We start from the raw sequence: 22,943 nt of genomic DNA, 5'->3' as shown, positions 1-22,943 counted from the left end.
CGGTTGTAAGTCGAGGACTCCCTGTGTACGATAAAAACCTCAACGCACAATTTCTTGGAATCAAGAGATCAAGAGGGGGGGGAAAGGAGGGCAGAATTTAGGGGAATTCCTAACTCCGCTTCCAAGTTCAATTTTCAAATTTAAGTGCATAAATAACATTTTTCTGAGTCGAAATCCTTTTCCGGTGGGGCTGCTGGATCTACCCTGGGAAGATATTCCAGGATGCGTAGAGGACGGAGAACAGTTGTGCCAAGGAGCTGCACATATTTTGGATCCTAGAGGCTGCCCCCAAATGCCTTCTCAAGCCCCCCACCCCACCCCACCCCATAGCTGAAGTCTGGAGCTTTTGAACGGTTGCAATTTCTTCCTAGCTGGGTAGCCGTCCCTCGTAGATCCTGTGTAGTCGATCCCCGCTCCCACAAAAAGGTTTTTAATCCACATATCTCACAGGTCCCGGGGGTGGGGGGGTTGAGGTACTCGTAAGCCCCCAGGCCACCATCACTCTGGAGTCTTTCCATACATTGATGCCAAAATCTCTAGTCGATCCACAGAACAATGGACGGAAACAAATCAAGGAGAGACCAAGGTAGAACTAAGGAGAAAGTTCTTGAAGGGAAGAATAATTAACCATTGGAACAGCTTGCCTCATGAAATTGTGGGTGCTCCAACACTGCGGGGTTTTAAAGAAGAGACTGGACAACTATTTGTCCGGAATGCTAGAAGGCAGTGTTTCTCAACCTCGGTAGCTTGAAGATGGGTGGACTTCAACTCCCAGAACCCCCAGCCAGCAGCGCTGGCTGGGGGATTCTGGGAGTTGAAGTCCCCCCATCTTCAAGCTTCCAAGGTTGAGAAACACTGCTATAAGGTTTCCTCCTTGAGCAGGTGGACCTCCAAGGTCCGTTTCCAACTCTGTTGTTCCACCAGAAAACGTATCACGGTAGTAGGTCCTTAACTGTACATTTATTAAATTAAACATGGTGCCCTTGGCACGTTCGTCATTCACCGGAATGTCCATATTTAGTTTATTCCCAGATTAAAGCACTATATTCCTTTTTTTTTTTAAAGGTATGCACCTACAAAGGGTGTGATTGGGAGGGTCTCTGCCCCTTTGATTAAAAATATTAGCTCGGGGGTTTTTTCCTTCCAATGGTGCGGTTGATAAAAGCAGGCTTCACAGCTCCTGCTTCGAATTTTCCTGCTTGGTTGCACAATGGGAGATCCGGAGATCTCCCGAGCCATTGGTCCAATCAATCGATCTCCAAAAGATGAAGAATTCTATCGCAGCCAAAACCTACGGGTGAAAGGAACGGATGGCCAGGAAAGTATTTACACCGTATCGTTCGCCTTCTCCATGAGAAGAGAACCTTCTCAGCTGTTGGCATGGCCTCCAGAGCTGGTCCTATAGCTCATTGGTAGGCCTTTTCTTCTCGCCCGTTGGGCCCTGGGGTGCCAAGTGCAGAAGAAGGGGTGATGCCAAGGGGGAAGACCACCAGCCTGTCCCTGGTAGAAGATCAGATCTTCTTCCCGAGGGCACCTGTTCCGTCCGTCGTCACGAATCGTGCTTCCACTTGGAGCTGACCTTGTCCAGCAAGTGCCGCGTGCTTTCCCGAAATTTCCGTTGGGTGAAGTAGAAGAGGATGGGATCCAGGACGCTGTTCATGCTGGCGAAGGGACGGGTGCACTTGTAGGTGATGGCAAAGGCCTGGCGGGTGAGGCAGTGCACCTCGGGGAACGAGCGGACGATCAGGTAGATGGTCTTGGTCAGGTGGAACGGGAAGAAGCTGATGGCGAAGACGAGGACCACGATAATAATCATCCGGATGGCCTTGTCTTTCTTCTTGCGGACGGCCAACCCGATCAACTCGTCCTTCTGGCACAGGATCTTGGTCATGCTACAGTAGCACCCCAAGATGGAGAGGAAGGGGATCAAGAACCCCGTAACCGTCAGGGTGATGCCGTACGGGAAATACCCGGCCGAGTTTTCCGGCGTGCTCAGGTCGTAGCACACAGTCCGGTTTCTCTGGATGCCGGTGGACGCGTAGAGGAAAGTGGGCAGACACTGAGCTGTCACCACAATCCAAACCAGGGCGCAGACACCCCAAGTGAAGCGTTTCCCCCCTTTTCTTGTGCCACGTGGAGAGCGGGTGGCAAATGCCCAAATAGCGCTGGATGCTAATGCAGGTCAGGAAAAGGATGCTGCCATGGAGGTTGGTGTAGAATTGAAAACGCACGAAGCGGCAGGTGAAATCCCCGAAGGGCCAATAATCCTTCTGAGAATAGTTGTAGATCAACAGCGGGAGAGAGCAGACGTAAAGGAGATCGGCCACCGCCAGATTCAACATGTAGATCATCGTTCGAGTCAGGACTTTTCGGGACAGCCAGATCTGGATGATGACTACGAAATTCAAGGGAAACCCCAACACCAAGACGACGGAGTACACCACCGGCAGCAGGATCTGTTTAAACTCTTCATGGTACGTGCAGGAATCCTTGACGGCGGTCGGAGATGTCTGGTTATCCATCCCAGGACTTCTGGAGGCGCCCGGCTCCACCTCAAATCGTCCGTCCGGTGCAGCGAACCTGGAGTTAAGTACAAAGAGTCGTTAGATGTATTTTTTTCTTCTCTTGGCTTTCTCTTTTTTTTAAAAAAAAAATTAGTTTAAAATGGAAAGTACAAAAATGCAAAAGAAAATTGGAGGAAAAAAAAATAAGGGAGGGGAAAGGTGTAGTAGGGCAAAGGGAAAAGAAGAAAGAAAAATATTGACTTCCGACCCCCCCCCCCCCTTTGGTGCGGTAGAATAAGATAATGGCCTCAAATTTCAAGTTTTAACTTTTACGTGATAAAGAATAGAATAGAATAGAATAGAATAGAATAGAATAGAATAGAATAGAATAGTAGAGTAGAGTAGAGTAGAATAAGAAAATAGAATAGAATAGAATAGAATAGAATAAGAAAATAGAATAGAGCAGAGCAGAATAGAATAGAATAGGAATAGGAATAGGAATAGGAATAGGAATAGAATAGAATAGAATAGAATAGAATAGAATAGAATAGAATAGAAGAGTAGAGTAGAGTAGAGTAGAGTAGAATAAGAAAATAGAATAGAATAGAATAGAATAAGAAAATAGAATAGAGCAGAGCAGAATAGAATAGAATAGGAATAGAATAGAATAGAATAGAATAGAATAGTAGAGTAGAGTAGAGTAGAATAGAATAAGAAAATAGAATAGAATAGAATAGAATAGAACAGAATAGAACAGAATAGAATAAGAAAATAGAATAAGAAAGAATAGAATAGAATAGAAATATGGAATAGAGAATAGAATAGAATAGAATAGAATAGAATAGAATAGAAGAGTAGAGTAGAGTAGAGTAGAATAGAATAAGAAAATAGAATAGAATAGAATAGAATAGAACAGAATAGAACAGAATAGAATAAGAAAATAGAACAGAATAGAATAGAATAAGAAAATAGAATAGAACAGAACAGAATAGAATAGAATAGGAATCGAATCGAATAGAATAGAATACTAGAGTAGAGTAGAGTAGAATAAGAAAATAGAATAGAATAGAACAGAATAGAATAGAATAAGAAAATAGAATAGAATAGAATAGAATAGAATAGAATAGAATAGAATAGAATAGAATAGAATAGAATAGAATAGAATCAGAGTTGGAAGGGACCTTGGAGGTCTTCTAGTCCAACCCTCCTGCTCTCAGGCAGGAGACCCCATACAATTTCAGACAAATCTCTTCTTAAAAACTTCCAGTTTTGGAGAAGTCACCACTTCTGGAGGCAAATTATTCCATATAATCTATCTAGTTCTATAACGACAAACCTATCTAATTGGTAAAACCCCAAATCAAAAGTTTCAGCGTTTTTTCCCTACACAAAGTCCAGAAAAGGTTTCCAAGTAGAAACAAAAGTAATTGTGTTTTTTTTTTCCCTTTAATCAAAGCATCAATTTAGCCATCTTTAGATTTAGATGGCTAAATTTTCTTGGCTTTCCACCCGATTTTGTCTCAAGCATTTTAGAGCCTGGATCTCCAAACTTGGCGACTTTAAAACTTGTGGACTTCAACTCCCAGAATTCCTCAGTCAGCCATGGCTGTAAACTTTTTTATATCTACAAGCAGCAGAAATGCTGGCTTGCTATGACCTCTGTGGGCCACAAGGTGGCAATCTCACCCCAGTCAGGAGCCAGACTCTGGGCTGCTGAAGCAGAGCCCAGGAGAGAGAGAGAGAGGGAGGGAGGGAGGAAGGAAGGAGATAAAGAAGGGAAGGAAGAAAGGGAGGAAAGGAGTGAGGGATGGAGGAAGGAAGGAAGGAAAAAGATAAATTAGGGAGGGAAGGAAGAAAGAAAGGGAGGAAGGGAGATAAGGAAGGGAGGGAGGGAGGGAGGGAAGGAAGGAAGGAAGGAAGGAAGGAAGGAAGGAAGGAAGGAAGGAAGGAAGGAAGGAAGGAAGGAAGGAAGGAAGGAAGGAAAAAGATAAATTAGGGAGGGAAAAAGGGAAGAAAAAAAGGGAAGGAAGAAAAGGAGGGAGGAAGGGAGATAAGGAAAGGAAGGAAGGAAGAAACGGAGGGAGGGAGGAAGAAGATAAAGAAGGGAAAGAAGAAACAGAGGAAAGGAGGAAGGAAGGAAGGAAAAAGATAAATAAGAGAGGGAAAAGGGAAGGAAGAAAGGGAGGGAGGGAGGAAGGAAGGAAGGAAATAAGTAAATAGAAGAAGGGAGGGAGGGAGGAGAGTTAGGAACAAGGAAGGAAGCAAAGATGGAAGCAGGTGAAGAAGGAAGAAAGAGAAGGAGGGAAGGGGAAGGAAAGGGAAAGTACAAGGAAAGTGAAAGGAAGAGAGGGAGGGAGGGAGGAAGGGAGATAAGGAAGGAAAAAATGGAGGGAGGGAGGGGAGGAGATAAAGAAGGGAAGGAAGAAAGGGAGGAAAGGAGGAAGGAAGAAAAAAGATGAAGAAGAGAGGGAAAAGGGAAGGAAGAAAGGGAGGGAGAAAGGAATGAAGGAAGGAAATAAATAGAAGAAGGGAGGGAGGGAGGAGAGATAGGAACAAGGAAGGAAGCAAAGATGGAAGCAGATGAAGAAGGAAGAAAGAGAAGAAGGAAAAGGGAAGGAAAGGGAAAGTACAAGGAAAGTGAAAGGAAGAGAGGGAGGGAGGAAGGGAGATAAGGAAGGGAAGGGAGGAAGAAAGGGAGGAAGGAAGGAGATAAAGAAGGGAAGGAAAAGAAGGAGGAAAGGAGTGAGGAAGGAAGGAAAAAGATAAAGATGAGAGGGGAAAAGGGAAGGAAGAAAGGGAGGAAGGGAGATAAGGAAGGGAAGGAAAGATGAAAGGGAGGGAGGAAGGAGATAAAGAAGGGAAGGAAGAAAGGGAGGAAAGGAGTGAGGGAGGAAGGGAGGAAAAAGATAAAGAAGAGAGGGGAAAAGGGAAGGAAGAAAGGGAGGGAGGAATGAAGGAAGGAAATAAGAAAATAGAAGAAAGGAGGGAAGGAGGAGAGATAGGAACAAGGAAGGAAGCAAAGATGGAAGCAGGTGAAGAAGGAAGAAAGAGAAGGAGGGAAAGGGAAGGAAAAGGAAAGTACAAGAAAAGTGGAAGGAAGGGAGGGAGGGAGGGAGGGAGGGAGGGAGGGAAGGAAGGAAGGAAGGAAGGAAGGAAGGAAGGAAGGAAGGAAGGAAGGAAGGAAGTGAGTTAAAATCTGAGGGAGAAAGGAAAATAAGAAAGGCTGGAGAGAAATAAATGAGGAAGGAAGAAAGTAGAAACTAAGGAGAAAGAGAAAGGAGAGAAAGTAGAAAGCGAGATAGAAATATATATATATTTTTGATGGCCAGAGTAAAAAAAAGATGCAAAGTAAAACGGACCAAATTTCTGTTTCGCATCCAAACAATTTGTTGCCAGGCGACGGGAACATTTAAATGATAAAAGGGGTCTGCTCAAGTTCACTGTTGGACAATACAAAATAGGAAATCTTTGTTTTATTCTATTATTCTCTAAGGAACAGGGAGGCGTTATTGTTTACAAAGAGATCAGATCAGTCCTTTCAGAGTCCGGATGAAAAATTACAGGCAAGTTTCAACATACCCGCACCATGTAAAATGGAAATTTAAGCCTAGAGTAACAAGCAAACACAGAGAAGGAACAACCAGAGAAAGTGAAAGGCAGGTCAAGAGATTTAAGAACTGTCAAAAGTTCCCTATACATTCCCTAGAACAGGGGTGGGAAACTATGGCCTCTTCATGAATTTTGGACTTCAACTCCCAGAATCCCTCAGCCAGCAAAGGGAATTATGGCCCTTTCATGACTCCGTGGACTTCAACTCCCAGAATCCCTCAGCCAGGATGGGGAACTATGGCCTTTTCATGACTTGTGGACTTCAACTCCCAGAATCCCTCAGCCAGCAAAGGGAATTATGGCCCTTTCATGACTCATGGACTTCAACTCCCAGAATCCCTCAGCCAGCATGGGGAATTATGGCCCTTTCATGACTCCGTGGACTTCAACTCCCAGAATCCTTCAGCCAGCATGGAGAACTATGGCCCTTACATGACTCGTGGACTTCAACTCCCAGAATCCCTCAGCCAGCAAAGGGAATTATGGCCCTTTCATGACTCCTGGACTTCAACTCCCAGAATCCCTCAGCCAGCAAAGGGAATTATGGCCCTTTCATGATTCCGTGCACTTCAACTCCCAGAATCCCTCAGCCAGCAAAGGGAATTATGGCCCTTTCGTGACTCCTGGACTTCAACTCCCAGAATCCCTCAGCCAGCATGGAGAACTGTGGCCCTTACATGACTCCGTGGACTTCAACTCCCAGAATCCCTCAGCCAGCAAGGGGAATTAGGGCCCTTTCAAGATTCGTGGACTTGAACTCCCAGAATTCCTCAGCCCGAGCATGGCTGGCTCAAGAATTCTGGGAGTTGAAGTCCACAAGTCATTAAAGGGCCATCGTTCCCCACCTCTGCCCTAGAGCAAAACAGATTGCAAAACTTTCTCTAAGTTGCACAAATCACCCATTTTATAGGCTTCTAACTATAAAATGCCATCAAGAAATAATGCACCTTTTCCCTCTGGGCAACGATGAAAAAGGGCGTATTTGAAGGAACTCATAAAAACAAAGCTCCCATCCTAAAAATTTGAGGCCCCGGACACAAGAATGTGTATTTCTCAAGAATTCAGCTTCTTTTATTTATTTTATTTTTGTTTTATTTTATTTGTTATCACCCTTCATTGTTTATAAAAAAAACCAGACGGCATTGAACATACATAATACTCCTTTCTCCTAATTTCCACACAACAACCCTTTGAAGTAGGTTGGGCTGAGAAAGGGACTGGACCAAAGTCACCCAGCTGGCTTTCGTGCCTAAGGCAGGACTAGAACTCACCGTCTCCTGGTGATTGGCCCAAATTCACCCAGCTGGCTTTCATGCCTAAGGCAGGACTAGAACTCACCGTCTCCTGGTGACTGGCCCAAAGTCACCCAGCTGGCTTTCATGCCTAAGGCAGGACTAGAACTCACCGTCTCCTGGTGATTGGCCCAAATTCACCCAGCTGGCTTTCATGCCTAAGGCAGGACTAGAACTCACCGTCTCCTGGTGATTGGCCCAAATTCACCCAGCTGGCTTTCATGCCTAAGGCAGGACTAGAACTCACCGTCTCCTGGTGACTGGCCCAAAGTCACCCAGCCAGCTTTCATGCCTAAGGCGGAACTAGAACTCACAGTTTCCTGGTGATTGACCCAAAGTCACCCAGCCAGCTTTCATGCCTAAGGCGGAACTAGAACTCACCATCTCCTGGTGATTGGCCCAAAGTCACCCAACCGGCTTTCATGCCTAAGGCGGAACTAGAACTCACCATCTCCTGGTGATTGGCCCAAAGTCACCCAGCCAGCTTTCATGCCTAAGGCGAGACTAGAATTCACCGTCTCCTTGACTTACAACAGGTCCTAGTGACCTAATGACCAGAATTGTGACTGTTTAAAGTTACAACGGCACTGAAAAAAGTGATGTATGTTCCATTTTTCACACTTACAACCTTTGCAGCAGCAGCCCCGTGGTCATGTGATCAAAATTTGGATGCTTAACGGTTGACTCACATTTATGACGGTTGCAGTGTCCTGGGGTCATGAAATCCCATTTTTTTGCGAACTTCAGATCAGCAAAATGACTTATGACCGTTTTTCCCAGTTACGACCATTGCAGCACCCCCGACAACACACGATCAAAATTCACACACTTAGCAACCGACTCACATTTATGACGGTTGCCATGTTCACGTGATCTCCTTTTGCGACCTTCTGACAAGGAAAATCCACGAGGAAGGCAGCTTCACTTAACGACCGTGCTCCTGACTTAACCACGGCAGGGATTCGTTTAACGACGGTGGCAAAAAAGGTCGTAAAATGGGGCAAAACCCACTTGACAAACGTCTTGCTTCACAACCAAAATTTGGGGCTCCGTTGTGCCCGTTAAGTCGAGGACGGCCTGAGTATCCTCTCCCACATGCAACCCAACTTCCTTCGTCCGATTCCTGCCTTCATCCATTTTTGTGGGTTCCGACAATCTACTTTCCCTTCAAACAAACAGAACAAGCTGTGTTCGCACAGGGCGCCATGCACAACCCACCCACAAACACGACACCCCAACAAGAAGCAAAGCTGGAAAATGTAAAAATGCATCTCTTCTCTCTTTCCTTCACTTCAGTGGTGGGTTGCTCCTGGTTCGCACCGGTTCGTAAGAACCGGTAGTAAAAAATTTTAGTTTAGTAAGAACATTGGCTGGCCACGCCCCCAAACCGGTCCCCGGCCCGATCGCCGATCGCTTACCCCGCCCACCTCATCAGAGGCTTTTTTTAAAAAAAACTTTTAAAAGCATTTTTTCTACAACCTCTTCGGCCGAAAAAATGCTTTTAAAAGTAAAAAAAAAAGCCTCTGATGATCGCATGGCTCAGCTGGGATCATCAGAGGCTTTTAAAAGCATTTTTTCTACAACCTCTTCGGCCGAAAAAAATGCTTTTAAAAGTAAAAAAAAAAGCCTCTGATGATCGCACGGCTCAGCTGGGATCATCAGAGGCTTTTAAAAGCATTTTTTCTTCAACCTCTTCTGCCGAAGAAATGCTTTTAAAAGTAAAAAAAAAAAAAGCCTCTGATGATCGCGCGGCTTAGCTGGGATCATCAGAGGCTTTTAAAAGCATTTTTTTCTTCAACCTCTTCAGCCGAAAAAATGCTTTTAAAAGTAAAAAATAAAGCCTCTGATGATCGCATGGCTCAGCTGGGATAATCAGAGGCTTTTAAAAGCATTTTTTCTACAACCTCTTCAGCTGAAGAGGTTGTAGGGGGAAAAAAAATGCCTTTAAAAGCCTCTGGCGATCCCAGCAGATTTGCCTGATCGTCAGAAGCTTCTGAAAGCATTTTTTTTCTGCAACCTCTCAAGGTTGTAGAAATAATGCTTTTAAAAATAAATAAATAAAAAAAAGTTGGCCACGCCCACCCAGTCACATTACCCCCCCCACCAAACCACACCCACAAAATAAGCCACGCCCACAGAGCCGGTAGTAAAAAAAAATTTAGAACCCACCCCTGCTTCACTTCTTTGCAAAGTCAGAGAGTCCAGAAATACAGAATTGGGAGATTTCGCGACTCCAGAAAAGCTTGGGAACCAGGAAAAATCTTCCCAGGACGAAGGATTTGAATTCCTCTGCAGGCTGGGGACGATGGGATTTGGAAGAGCGGGGCCCTTTGGGTTGCAGCGTTGCCCGGCTGAAAGCCCCCGGAGTGTTTGTGGGTCGGAGGTGTCCTTTTCACACTCTCCTCCGGCCTTGTGGGTCAGCCTTGTGGGTCACCCACATCCTTGTGACCAAGGTGAAGGCCAGGCCACGAACAAAATCCAACAACACAGAATTTTTATTTTTTTTTAAATTTGATTTATATGCCGCCCTTCTCCGGAGACTCAGGGCGGCTTACAGTGCGTTAAGCAACAGCCTTCATCCTTTTGTATATTTATACAAAGTCAGCTTATTGCCCCCACAAACTGGGTCCTCAATTTATCCACCTTAGAAAGGATGGAAGGCTGAGTCAACCTTGAGCCTTGGCGAGATTCGAACCAGCAGTAATTGCAGGCAGCTGAATGTTAATAACAGGCTATTAGTCTGCTGCGCCACCATGCTCTGTATTGAATTGAATATTTGTGGCTCAGAATTGAACCGGGAGGTATTTTGGGGTCTCTGAGCTTGGTCGCTTTCTTGCAGAGGTTTCACGACCCAACTACAGTAGTGGCCAAAATTGTGGAAATCTTTTTGAGAAAAGTGCATTTTTGAGGTTTGGTGGCTAATAACACCATTTTTTTTTTTCTGGAGTTTCAAGATCATCTTATTCCACTGCTGGAATGAATGGCCTAGGAATAGCCCAGATCTTATTATTACTGCCCGAGATACTTTAACTGAGTGGTGATTTATATCTGGGCTCAGTTTATGCGTTAATATTTGACTCTCGTTGGTCGTTCATTGGAATATTTATGAATTAGAGGTTGAATTCCTGGCCTTGAGGCTATGACCTGGCTTATTAGACAATTCATTAGTTTAGTTTGCAGTCGTGGCCAAAATTATGGGAAACCTTTTGGGAAAAGTGTATTTTTGAGGTTTGATGGCTAATAACACCACTTTTCTTTTTTCTGGAATTTCAAAATAATCCTATTCCACTGCTGGAATGAATGGCCTGGGAATAGTCCAGACCTTCACCCAATGGAAAATCGATGGAGCCGATTAAAGAAACTTGTCAGTCAGAAGCGACCCAGCAATCAAACCCAGTTAATAGAAGCCATCATTCCATCTTGGTTTCACATTATTAGAACAGCTGCAGAACTCAAAGACTTGGTTCCCTCCATGGGAAGACGTTGTAAGGCCGTCATTCATGATAAAGGTGACCCAACGAAGGATTAAGTCAAAACATTTCTTTTGCCATCAAAACATTTCTTTTCCAGCAGGCCGGCCTGGCCTAACCTCTCTTTTAAACTTTTTAAATTTTTTTTAAATTCTTCCATTTTAAATTTGACTTATGAATTTGGGGTGTTTTAAATTTTGTTTCCCGGGCCAATTACTTAATTGTATTTTAATGTTTTTTTTTAACATTTGTATTATATGTATTTTATTTGGCTGTTCACCGCCCTGAGTCCTTCGGGAGTAGGGCGGTATATAAATTCAATAAATAATAAATAATAAAATAATAAAGTGACATGGGGATCATTTTTGTATATCTCGTTTTTTTCTATGGTTGATAATTTTTCTATATTTCGTTTTTTCTAAGTTTTTCCCTTTTCTTCTTTATACTGTAACTGCTATTCTAATAGCAAATCCTTCATCAAAGTTATTGCATGACATTCTTGATTCAATTATCTTTCCATTGATATATAAGTTTATGGTACTACTCTAAAAAAAAAGGGGGGGGGGGTGTTATTAGCTAGTTTTAGAAAATACACTTTTCCCAAAAGGTTCCCACAATTTTGGCCATTAGTGTAGGTAACATCTTCAGTAGAAGAATTGGGTGGGATTTGTGGAGTGGAGGATAATGAGAATGGGAGGGGGAAGGGGAGGAGGAGGAGGAGAAGGAGGGGGAGGAGGAGGAGGACTACGGGATCCTTGGTGCTCTCTGAGCTTGGTGGATTTCTTGCAGACGTTTCATTACCAAACTAGTTAACATCATCAGTGCTACAAGGGAGTGGGGAGTGGGATTTGGGGAGAGGAGGAGGAGGAGAACTGTGGGGTCTTTGGTGCTCTCTGAGCTTGGTGGTTTTCTTGCCGAGGAGAGAAGGAAGGGTCTCCTGCTTCAGCAGGGGGTTGGACTAGAAGACCTCCAAAGTCCCTTCCAACTCTGTTTTTCTGTAATGAGGAGGAGGAGGTGGAGAAGAAGAACTGAAGCCAACACATCAGGGGATCAGCGCCACCCAGTGGTGAAATTCATTTTTTTTTACTACCGGTTCTGTGGGCGTGGCTTGGTGGGTGTGGTGTGGATTGGTGGGCGTGGCAGGGGAAGGATAATGCAAAATCTCCATTCTCTCCCCACTCCAGGGGAAGGATACTGCAAAATCTCCATTCCCTCCCCACTCCAAGGGAAGGATACTGCAAAATCCCCATTCCCGCCACACTCCAGGGGAAGGATACTGCAAAATCTCCATTCCCACCCCACTCCAGGGGAAGGATACTACAAAATCTCCATTCCCACCCCACTCCAGGGGAAGGATACTGCAAAATCCCCATTCCCTCCCCACTCCGGGGGAAGGATACTGCAAAATCTCCATTCCCACCCCACTCCAGGGGAAGGATACTGCAAAATCCCCATTCCCTCCCCACTCCAGGGGAAGGATACTGCAAAATCTCCATTCCCTCCCCACTCCAAGGGAAGGATACTGCAAAATCCCCATTCCCGCCACACTCCAGGGGAAGGATACTGCAAAATCTCCATTCCCACCCCACTCCAGGGGAAGGATACTACAAAATCTCCATTCCCACCCCACTCCAGGGGAAGGATAATGCAAAATCTCCATTCTCTCCCCACTCCAGGGGAAGGATACTGCAAAATCCCCATTCCCACCCCACTCCAAGGGAAGGATACTGCAAAATCCCCATTCCCGCCACACTCCAGGGGAAGGATACTGCAAAATCTCCATTCCCACCCCACTCCAGGGGAAGGATACTACAAAATCTCCATTCCCTCCCCACTCCAGGGGAAGGATAATGCAAAATCTCCATTCTCTCCCCACTCCAGGGGAAGGATACTGCAAAATCCCCATTCCCACCCCACTCCAAGGGAAGGATACTGCAAAATCCCCATTCCCGCCACACTCCAGGGGAAGGATACTGCAAAATCTCCATTCCCACCCCACTCCAGGGGAAGGATACTACAAAATCTCCATTCCCACCCCACTCCAGGGGAAGGATACTGCAAAATCCCCATTCCCTCCCCACTCCGGGGGGAGGATACTGCAAAATCTCCATTCCCACCCCACTCCAGGGGAAGGATACTGCAAAATCCCCATTCCCTCCCCACTCCAGGGGAAGGATACTGCAAAATCTCCATTCCCTCCCCACTCCAGGGGAAGGATACTGCAAAATCCCCATTCCCACCCCACTCCAGGGGAAGGATACTGCAAAATCCCCATTCCCGCCACACTCCAGGGGAAGGATACTGCAAAATCCCCATTCCCTCCCCACTCCGGGGGAAGGATACTGCAAAATCTCCATTCCCATCCCACTCCAGGGGAAGGATACTGCAAAATCTCCATTCCCACCCCACTCCAGGGGATGGATACTGCAAAATCTCCATTCTAACCCCACTCAAGGGGAAGGATACTGCAAAATCTCCATTCTAACCCCACTCCAGGGGAAGGATACTACAAAATCCCCATTCCCTCCCCAGTCCTAGGGGAGGATACTGCAAAATCTCCATTCCTACCCCACTCCAGGGGAAGGATACTGCAAAATCTCCATTCCCACCCCACTCGGGGGCCAGCCAGAGGTGATATTTGCTGGTTCTCCGAACTACTCAAAATTTCCGCTACCGGTTCTCCAGAACCTGTCAGAACCTCTCTGGATTTCACCCCTGTTCTAACCTCAGAATTCAATATTTGGAGCTCAGGGTTGAACTGGGGAGTGGTCCTTGGTGCTCTCTGAGCCGAGTTGTTTTCTTGCAGACATTTCATGACCCAACTAGCTAACATCATCAATGCTAGAAGGGGGCGGGGTTTTGCTCTCTCTACCAGCAATCTACTTGTATATAAACAGAGAGCAAACTCTTCGATCCCTGCAGTTGTTGAGTTAGTCACACGGGTTGTTAAGTGAGTCTAGCTTCCCCCTTGACTTTGCATGTCAGAAGGTCGCAAAAGGGGGCCCCCCGGGACGCCGCAACCGTCATAAATACGAGTCACTTATCAAGCATCTGAAATGTAAATCACGTGTGACCGTGATTTACTGCGGTGGTCGTTCTGTGTGGAAAAGGATTCTAAATCTCTTTTTTTTTCAGCGCTGTTGGTAACTTCGGAAGGTCACTAAACGAACGGTCGTAAGACAAGGACTACCTACCTGTCCAGCGCTTTGTGGAAATAAGCCAATGTTTGTTTGTTTTTGGTGTCCAACTCAGACGCCCACAATGGGGGAAAAAAAAAGCTGGGAGTAAATATATTGTCACAACAAACGTCGACAGAGCAGCCTGCAAATCCATACTCCACTTTCCATAGCAACATCAATAGTATTTTAAGCTCTGATGAACAAATCTTTCCCGGTTTTTGGAAGTTTTTTTTCTTTCTTCCGGGGATGCATTTCGTCGGAGCGGAGATGCTGGTTCTCCTGCAAAAGCTTTGAACCCCTGACACGTTTTGCAACAACCCGTTTCCACAGCCACCTGAAAGTAGTTATCACCAGCATGTTTACACCCGGGGCAGGGGTGGGTTCTACTTACTTACCTCCGCTACTGGTTCGCAACGGGAGCGTGCGCGCTTCTACCCATGCGCAAGATCGTTCGTGATGCTATCCGGGCAGGTGGGTGGAGCCTCCCACCGCCGTTACTACCGGTTCGCAAGAACTGGACTGAACCGGGAGCAACCCACCACTGACCCGGAGTCTTTTATCGAGGGGGCTGGAGGCTAAAACGTATGAAGAACGGTGGCAGGAACTGGGTGTGTCTAGTTTAAGGAAAAGAAGGACTAGGGGAGACATGATAGTAGGATTCCAATATCTCAGGGGCTGCCCCAAAGAAGAGGGAGTCAACCTACAACACTACGACCTTACAACCTACAACCCTACAAACTACAAACATTACAATCTATAACCCTACAACCTACAACCTACAACCGTACAACCTACTACCTACAGCCCTACAACCTTACAACCTATAACCCTACAACCTACAACCTTACAACCTACAACCCTACAAACTACAAACATTACAATCTATAACCCTACAACCTACAACCTACAACCGTACAACCTACTACCTACAGCCCTACAACCTTACAACCTATAACCCTACAACCGACAACCTTACAACCTACAACCCTACAAACTACAAACATTACACCCTACAACCCTACAACCTACTACCCTACAAACTACAACCCTACAACCCTACAACCTACTACCCTACAAACTACAACCCTACAACCCTACAACCTACAACCCTACAAACTACAAACATTGCAACCTACAACCCTACAACCCACAACCCTACAACCTACTAGCTTACAACTACACCCCTACAACCTACAACCTACAAACCTATAACCTACAACCGTACAACCTACAACCTACTACCTATAGCCCTACTACCTTACAAACTGCAACCCTACAAACTACAAACATTACAACCTACAACCCTACAACCCTACACTCTACAACCCTATAACCTACTACCCTACAAACTACAACCCTACAACCTACAAACCTATAACCTACAATCCTACAACCTACTACCCTACAAACTACAACCCTACAACCTACAAACCTATAACCTACAATCCTACAACCTACTATCCTACAAACTACAACCCTACAACCTAGAAACCTATAACCTACAACCCTACAACCTACTACCCTACAAACTGCAACCCTACAACCTACTACCTACAACCCTACAACCTACAAACCTATAACCTACAATCCTACAACCTACTACCCTACAAACTACAACCCTACAACCTACAAACCTATAACCTACAATCCTACAACCTACTATCCTACAAACTACAACCCTACAACCTAGAAACCTATAACCTACAACCCTACAACCTACTACCCTACAAACTGCAACCCTACAACCTACTACCTACAACCCTACAACCTACTACCTTACAAACTTCAACCCTACAACCTACAAACCTATAACCTACAATCCTACAACCTACTATCCTACAAACTACAACCCTACAACCTACAAACCTATAACCTACAATCCTACAACCTACTATCCTACAAACTACAACCCTACAACCTACAAACCTATAACCTACAATCCTACAACCTACTATCCTACAAACTACAACCCTACAACCTAGAAACCTATAACCTACAACCCTACAACCTACTACCCTACAAACTGCAACCCTACAACCTACTACCTACAACCCTACAACCTACAAACCTATAACCTACAATCCTACAACCTACTACCCTACAAACTACAACCCTACAACCTACAAACCTATAACCTACAATCCTACAACCTACTATCCTACAAACTACAACCCTACAACCTAGAAACCTATAACCTACAACCCTACAACCTACTACCCTACAAACTGCAACCCTACAACCTACTACCTACAACCCTACAACCTACTACCTTACAAACTTCAACCCTACAACCTACAAACCTATAACATGCAACCTACAAATCTACAACCTACAAAGCCAGACAAGGAACAATGGAATGAAAACTGATCAAGGAGAACTGAAGAACTAAGAACCTAGAACTAAGGAGAAATTTACTCCTAGTTAGTACCATCAACCAGTGGAACAGCTTGCCCCCAGAAGTTGTGTGTGTGCTCCAATACTGGGAGTTTTTAAGAAGAGACTGGACAGCCAATTGTCTGAAATGGTAGAGGGTTTCCAGCCTGAGCTGGACTAGAAGACCTCCAAGGTCCCTTCCGCCTCTGTTATTCTGTTATCCGCTATTTGCACAACAGATGTACAGAGGTTAAGATCAACGGCCTCCCGTACTGTGTAAATAAATCAATGGGGTCAGCTGTGGGTCTGCGTAAACAGATCAATTGTCGGGCTGGGTAAAAAGATTGCAGGCTCTGACAACTGTGGAGGAAGATATATATATATATATACATGATAGATATATGATGAGGAGGACATGTGTATGTATGTATGTATGTATACAGTTTTGCACCCGGCAAATATGCAAATGCATGCAATCTATCAGCTCTCCAGAGTTTACACTCAAATAGCCATGATTATGGAAATGCATGCAGATTTTTAATCACAATCTGTCTTGCAGAGTTTACACTCCAATATTTATGATTGTGCAAACGCATGCAATTTTTAATCGCAATCTATCAGACCTCCAGAGTTTACACTCAAATATCTATGATTGTGCCTTCCTTCCTTCCATCTTCACTTCCTCCTTCCTTGCCTCCCTTCTCCCTCCCTCCCTCCTTCCTTCCTTCCTCTCCCGCCCTGTCTCTTCCTTCACTTCCTCCTTCCTTTCCTCCCTTCTCTCCCTCCCTCCTACCCTTCCCTCCCTCTTCTTCCTTCCTTCCTTCCTTCCTTCCTTCCTTCCTTCCCTCCTCTCCCTCCCTCTGTCTCTCCCTTCCTTCCTTCTTCACTTCCTCCTTCCTTTCCTCCCTTCTCTCCCTCCCTCCTACCCTTCCCACCCTCTTCCTTCCTTCCATCTTCACTTCCTCCTTCCTTGCCTCCCTTCTCCTTCCCTCCCTCCTTCCTTCCTTCCTCTCCCGCCCTCTGTCTCTTCCTTCACTTCCTCCTTCCTTGCCTCCCTTCTCCTTCCCTCCCTCCTTCCTTCCTTCCTCTCCCGCCCTCTGTCTCTTCCTTCACTTCCTCCTTCTTTTCCTCCCTTCTCTCCCTCCCTCCTACCCTTCCCTCCCTCTTCTTCCTTCCTTCCTTCCCTCCTCTCCCTCCCTCTGTCTCTCCCTTCCTTCCTTCTTCACTTCCTCCTTCCTTTCCTCCCTTCTCTCCCTCCCTCCTATCCTTCCCACCCTCTTCTTCCTTCCTTCCTTCCCTCCTCTCCCTCCCTCTGTCTCTCCCTTCCTTCCTTCTTCACTTCCTCCTTCCTTTCCTCCCTTCTCTTCCCTCCCTCTTCTTCCTTCATTCCTTCCTTCCCTCCTCTCCCTCCCTGTCTCTCCTTTCCTTCCTTCACTTCCTCCTTCCTTTCCTCCCTTCTCTCCCTCCCTCCTACCCTTCCCTCCCTCTTCTTCCTTCCTTCCTTCCCTCCTCTCCCTCCCTCTGTCTCTCCCTTCCTTCCTTCTTCACTTCCTCCTTCCTTTCCTCCCTTCTCTCCCTCCCTCCTATCCTTCCCACCCTCTTCTTCCTTCCTTCCTTCCCTCCTCTCCCTCCCTCTGTCTCTCCCTTCCTTCCTTCTTCACTTCCTCCTTCCTTTCCTCCCTTCTCTCCCTCCCTCCTATCCTTCCCACCCTCTTCTTCCTTCCTTCCTTCCCTCCTCTCCCTCCCTCTGTCTCTCCCTTCCTTCCTTCTTCACTTCCTCCTTCCTTTCCTCCCTTCTCTCCCTCCCTCCTACCCTTCCCTCCCTCTTCTTCCTTCCTTCCTTCCTTCCTTCCTTCCTTCCTTCCTTCCTTTCCTCCCTTCTCTCCCTCCCACCGTTTCCTCCCACTTCTTCCTTCCTTCCTTCCTTTCCTTCCTTCCTTCCTTCTTTCCTTCCTTCTTTCCTTCCTTCCTTCCTTCCCTCTCCCTCCCTCTGTCTCTCCCTTCCTTCCTCTTTCCTTTCCTCCCTTCTCTCCCTCCCTCCTACCCTTCCCTCCCTCTCCTTCCTTCCTTCCTTCCTTCCTTCCTTCCTTCCTTCTCTCCCTCCCACCCTCCCTCCCTCCCTCCCCTATCTCCCTCCCTCCTTCCAAACTGAAATTGCTTTGCACTATGGTAGATGTGACCCAACCATCCATGCTCAGACCATGTCAGCATGGAATAAGAATCAAATTCTGAATAAAAATGTTCCTTGAGCAGAAGGCAAGAGTTTTTGCACCCGCCAAGTATGCAAATGCATGCACATTTTAATCGCAATCGATCAGCCCTCCAGAGTTTATACTCAAATCTCTACGATTGTGCCAGCCTGCCATATAAATGATGGTTGATCTCCTGATACGATTCCCTGCTGTTTCTACATTAGGAAGTTTTAAATGTTTTTAATAATTTTTCAATGTCTTTTTATAATGATTGTTTAAATGTATTGTGAGCCGCCCTGAGTCTTCGGAGAGGGGCGGCCTATAAATTTAATTAATTAAATTAAAATTAAATTAAACGCTTTATTGGAAAGCTCAGCTGAGAATCAGGGTTGCTGAGAAGTTACAGGTCCCGCCTTGGAGCCGGCACCTGCCAGAGGAAGGTAGTTGTGTAAAAATCTTACAAAACGCATTGCAATCACGCTTGCACAGAACCTCTGGAATTAGATCCTTAATATCTGGTTTTACAAGAAGCTAATTAGGGAGATGAAATGTACCATCTCAAAGTGGCCAAGTTTGAAAAACTCTCATTTAATTTAATTTAATTTAATTTAACTAATTCAATTTATATGCCGCCCCTCTCCGAAGACTCAGGGCGGCTTAATTTAAATGATTTAAATGACTTCGTTCTTGTTTTATACCCTCCCAGACCAAAAGGGAGATTCCGGATTGCATTGCTGAAGCAGACTTTCCCACAATCCCACATCAGGGGTGAAATGCTACCGGTTCGCTCCGGTTCAGGCAAATTGGTAGCGGCACGTGGTTCGGCGAACTGGTAGCGGTGGCAGCACGAGGCTCCGCCCACCCACATGGAAGTCGTTACTTCCTGGTTATAACCAGGAAGTAACCTGTTCTTGACCCTCTGCGCATATGTAGAAGGTCCAAAATTGGATGTGAAGATGGGCCGTGCGCGAGCGGAGCGCGCATGGAGCATGCACTTCCGAACCGGTAGGGAAGGTAAGTAGATTTCACCCCTGTCCCACATCTTCCTATTCCTAGATCTGAAAGAGAAACACAACAAGTTGCGTAACACCACATAAAGGCCTATGCGCATTCCACAAACACGAGGATCGAAGAAAACTACTCTAAACTTACTGTCCTCAATATATTTCCCATCTGTAGGTTAAAAAAAAAATTTCAGGTAGTTCTCGATTTACGACTGCCTGTTTAGCGACCGTTCAAAGTTACAACGGATCCCGCAAAAGGTACTTACGACCGGATTCTGAAGATACGACGTGTCCATGGTCCCGCAGTCTCATGACCACGAGTTACGTTTTTGCAGAATTTTATATATATATATAAATAAATATATACCTATTATATATATACCTAAATATATACCTCCACCCAATCAGAACACAGCCAAGCTCCCACCCAATCAGTTCACACCCCCACTGGCAGTTAAAAGGAAGAAACAGCTGCGATCACACACATTGCTCCTAGAAGCACGAAGCCGAAAACACTGGTCTGAAGATGACGAATGAGACTTCGTCGAAACGTTGCCAAGACACCTCCAATTTTACGCGGGAGAAAACCTGAATAACCAAAGACCTACATAAATATAGACATATATATATATATATTAAATATTCTGTTTTCTGGCAAAAACTGCCTGTAGTAAACCATACATTCTCTTAACAACCGCGGGCTCCACTTAATGGCCACTGCGACAAAAAGGTTATAACACTGAGTTCGATCCCATGATGAGTTCCCTTACGACCGTCTTAACTTATGATTCTAATTCTTATCAAGTAGTAGGTTAGAATAGAATAATGGAGTTGGAAGGGCCCTTGGAGGTCTTCTAGTCCAACCCCAGACCATTGCAGACAAATGCTTGTCCAATCTCTTCTTAAAAACCTTCAGTGTTTTTAACTGCCAGGCCTGATTATGGTCATAAATTGAGGATTACCTGTTTAAGGTTTTGGATTTAGTGAGAGCTAAAGAAATGAAACATTTGGTTAGAATTAACCCTGATGAAGCTAGTTTATTCGTGGCTAGCACAGGCATTGGGGTTTCCCCCTCCTGTTTTTCTGTTGTTGCGACCAGCTGGTCAATGTTTAGGGTTCCCCCCCCCTTTAAACTCCTTTCTATCCTTTTTCTTCATAATAAAACTCTGCCAGTTCGACCTTATCTTAGTGGCTGAGGGCATCTGGCCAGTAAAACCAGTTAGGGGAGGCTGAAGGAAGCTTGTATAAAGTTTCAGACTTGTTTTTCATCCCGGCATAGGGAAAAACCAGATGTTTCCACGTGTCAAGATGCTAAAAAAATGGGGATGAGGACAACATTATCCACGTATAGAATAAAATCACAGAGATGGAAGGGACCTTGGAGGTCTTCTAGTCCAACCCCCTACTCAGGCAGGAAACCCTACACCACTTCAGACAAATGGTTATCCAACATCTTAGAAACTTCCAGTGTTGGAGCATTCACAGCTTCTGGTGGCAAGTTGTTCCACTGATTAATTGTTCTGACTGTCAGGAAATTTCTCCTTAGTTCTAAGTTGTTTCTCTCCTTGATTAGTTTCCACCCGTTGCTTCTTCTCCTGCCCTCAGGTGCTTTGGAGAAGAGCTTGACTCCCTCTTCTTTGGGGCAGCCCCTGAGATATTGGAAGACTGCAGTCATGTCTCCCCTAGTCCTTCTCTTCATTAAACTAGACATGCCCAGTTCCTGCAACCGTTCTTCATATGTTTTAGCCTCCAGTCCCCTCCTCATCTTTGTTGCTCTTCTCTGCACTCTTTCTAGAGTCTCCACATCTTTTTTACAAAATGGCGTCCAAAACTGGATGCAGGATTCCAAGTGTGGCCTTACCAAAGCATTATAAAGTGATATTAACACGTCAAGTGATTTTGATTCTATCCCTCTGTCGATGCAGCCTAAAACTGTGTTGGCTTTTTTGGCAACTGCTGCACACGGCTGGCTCCTATCTAAATGATTGTCCACTAGGATTCCAAGATCCGTCTCACATGTAAAGCCAAATCTTTTGTGTTTTGCCACCAAATGTGGTCAGGCTGCATTTGAGTCCTCTAACACAGGCATATATGTACACCCAATATTGGCAATTTTAAGACGTGTGGGCTTCAACTCCCAGAATTCCCCAGCCAGCCAATAAACCCAGATTAAGGATAAACCAGGGTTGAAATCCAGCAGGTTCTGAAATTTTGAGCAGTTCAGAGAACCGGCAAATACCACCTCCGGCTGGCCCCAGAGTGGGGTGAGAATGGAGATTTTGCAATATCCTTCCCCCAGGAGTGGGGAGGGAATGGGGATTTTGCAATATCCTTCCCCCAGGAGTGGGGAGGGAATGGGGATTTTGCAATATCCTTTCCCCAGGAGTGGGGAGGGAATGGGGATTTTGCAGCATCCTTCCCCCAGGAGTGGGGTGAGAATGGGGATTTTGCAGTATTCTTCCCCCAGGAGTGGGGAGGGAATGGGGAGTTTGCAGCATCCTTCCCCCAGGAGTGGGGAGGAATGGGGATTTTGCAGCATCCTTCCCCCAGGAGTGGGGAGGGAATGGGGATTTTGCAGCATCCTTCCCCCAGGAGTGGGGAGGGAATGGAGATTTTTCAATATCCTTCCCCCAGGAGTGGGGTGGGAATGGAGATTTTGCAATATCCTTCCCCCAGGAGTGGGGTGGGAATGGGGATTTTGCAACATCCTTCCCCTGGAGTGGGGTGAGAATGGGGATTTTGCAGCATCCTTCCCCCAGGAGTGGGGAGGGAATGGAGATTTTGCAGCATCCTTCCCCCAGGAGTGGGGAGGGAATGGGGATTTTGCAATATCCTTCCCCCAGGAGTGGGGTGGGAATGGGGATTTTGCAGCATCCTTCCCCTGGAGTGGGGTGAGAATGGGGATTTTGCAATATCCTTCCCCCAGGAGTGGGGAGGGAATGGGGATTTTGCAGTATCCTTCCCCCAGGAGTGGGGTGGGAATGGGGATTTTGCAGCAGCCTTCCCCAGGAGTGGGGTGAGAATGGGGATTTTGCAATATCCTTCCCCCAGGAGTAGGGAGGGAATGGGGATTTTGCAGCATCCTTCCCCCAGGAGTGGGGTGGGAATGGAGATTTTGCAATATCCTTCCCCCAGGAGTGGGGAGGGAATGGGGATTTTGCAATATCCTTCCCCCTGGAGTGGGGAGGGAATGGGGATTTTGCAGTATCCTTCCCCTGCCACGCCCGCCAAGCCACGCCCACAGAACCGGTAGTAAAAAAAATTGGATTTCACCACTGGGATAAACAGGTTAGCATGTCATGAGACAATACAGATAATCC

The 22,943-nt window shown here is 45.9% G+C and overlaps 1 protein-coding gene across 1 annotated transcript in view; it reads right to left on the bottom strand.

Moving 5' to 3' along the window:
* Window positions 1-1,474: 1,474 nt before the first annotated feature.
* The window catches only part of P2RY6 (pyrimidinergic receptor P2Y6), a 43,828-nt gene continuing 22,359 nt past the window's right edge, over window positions 1,475-22,943 (bottom strand). Inside the window, 2 exon segments of the mRNA XM_070944102.1 lie at window positions 1,475-2,122; window positions 2,124-2,580. Coding sequence (XP_070800203.1) covers window positions 1,550-2,122; window positions 2,124-2,522 — 972 coding nt within the window. The 5' untranslated portion in view covers window positions 2,523-2,580 and the 3' untranslated portion in view covers window positions 1,475-1,549.

Source organism: Pituophis catenifer, unplaced genomic scaffold, assembly GCF_029215685.1.
Source record: "Pituophis catenifer annectens isolate HBS135680 unplaced genomic scaffold, rPitCat1.0.hap2 SCAF_4, whole genome shotgun sequence".
Taxonomy (NCBI): domain Eukaryota; kingdom Metazoa; phylum Chordata; class Lepidosauria; order Squamata; family Colubridae; genus Pituophis; species Pituophis catenifer.
Note: the sequence above shows the minus strand (reverse complement) of the source record. Positions and strands in the feature narration are given on the sequence as shown.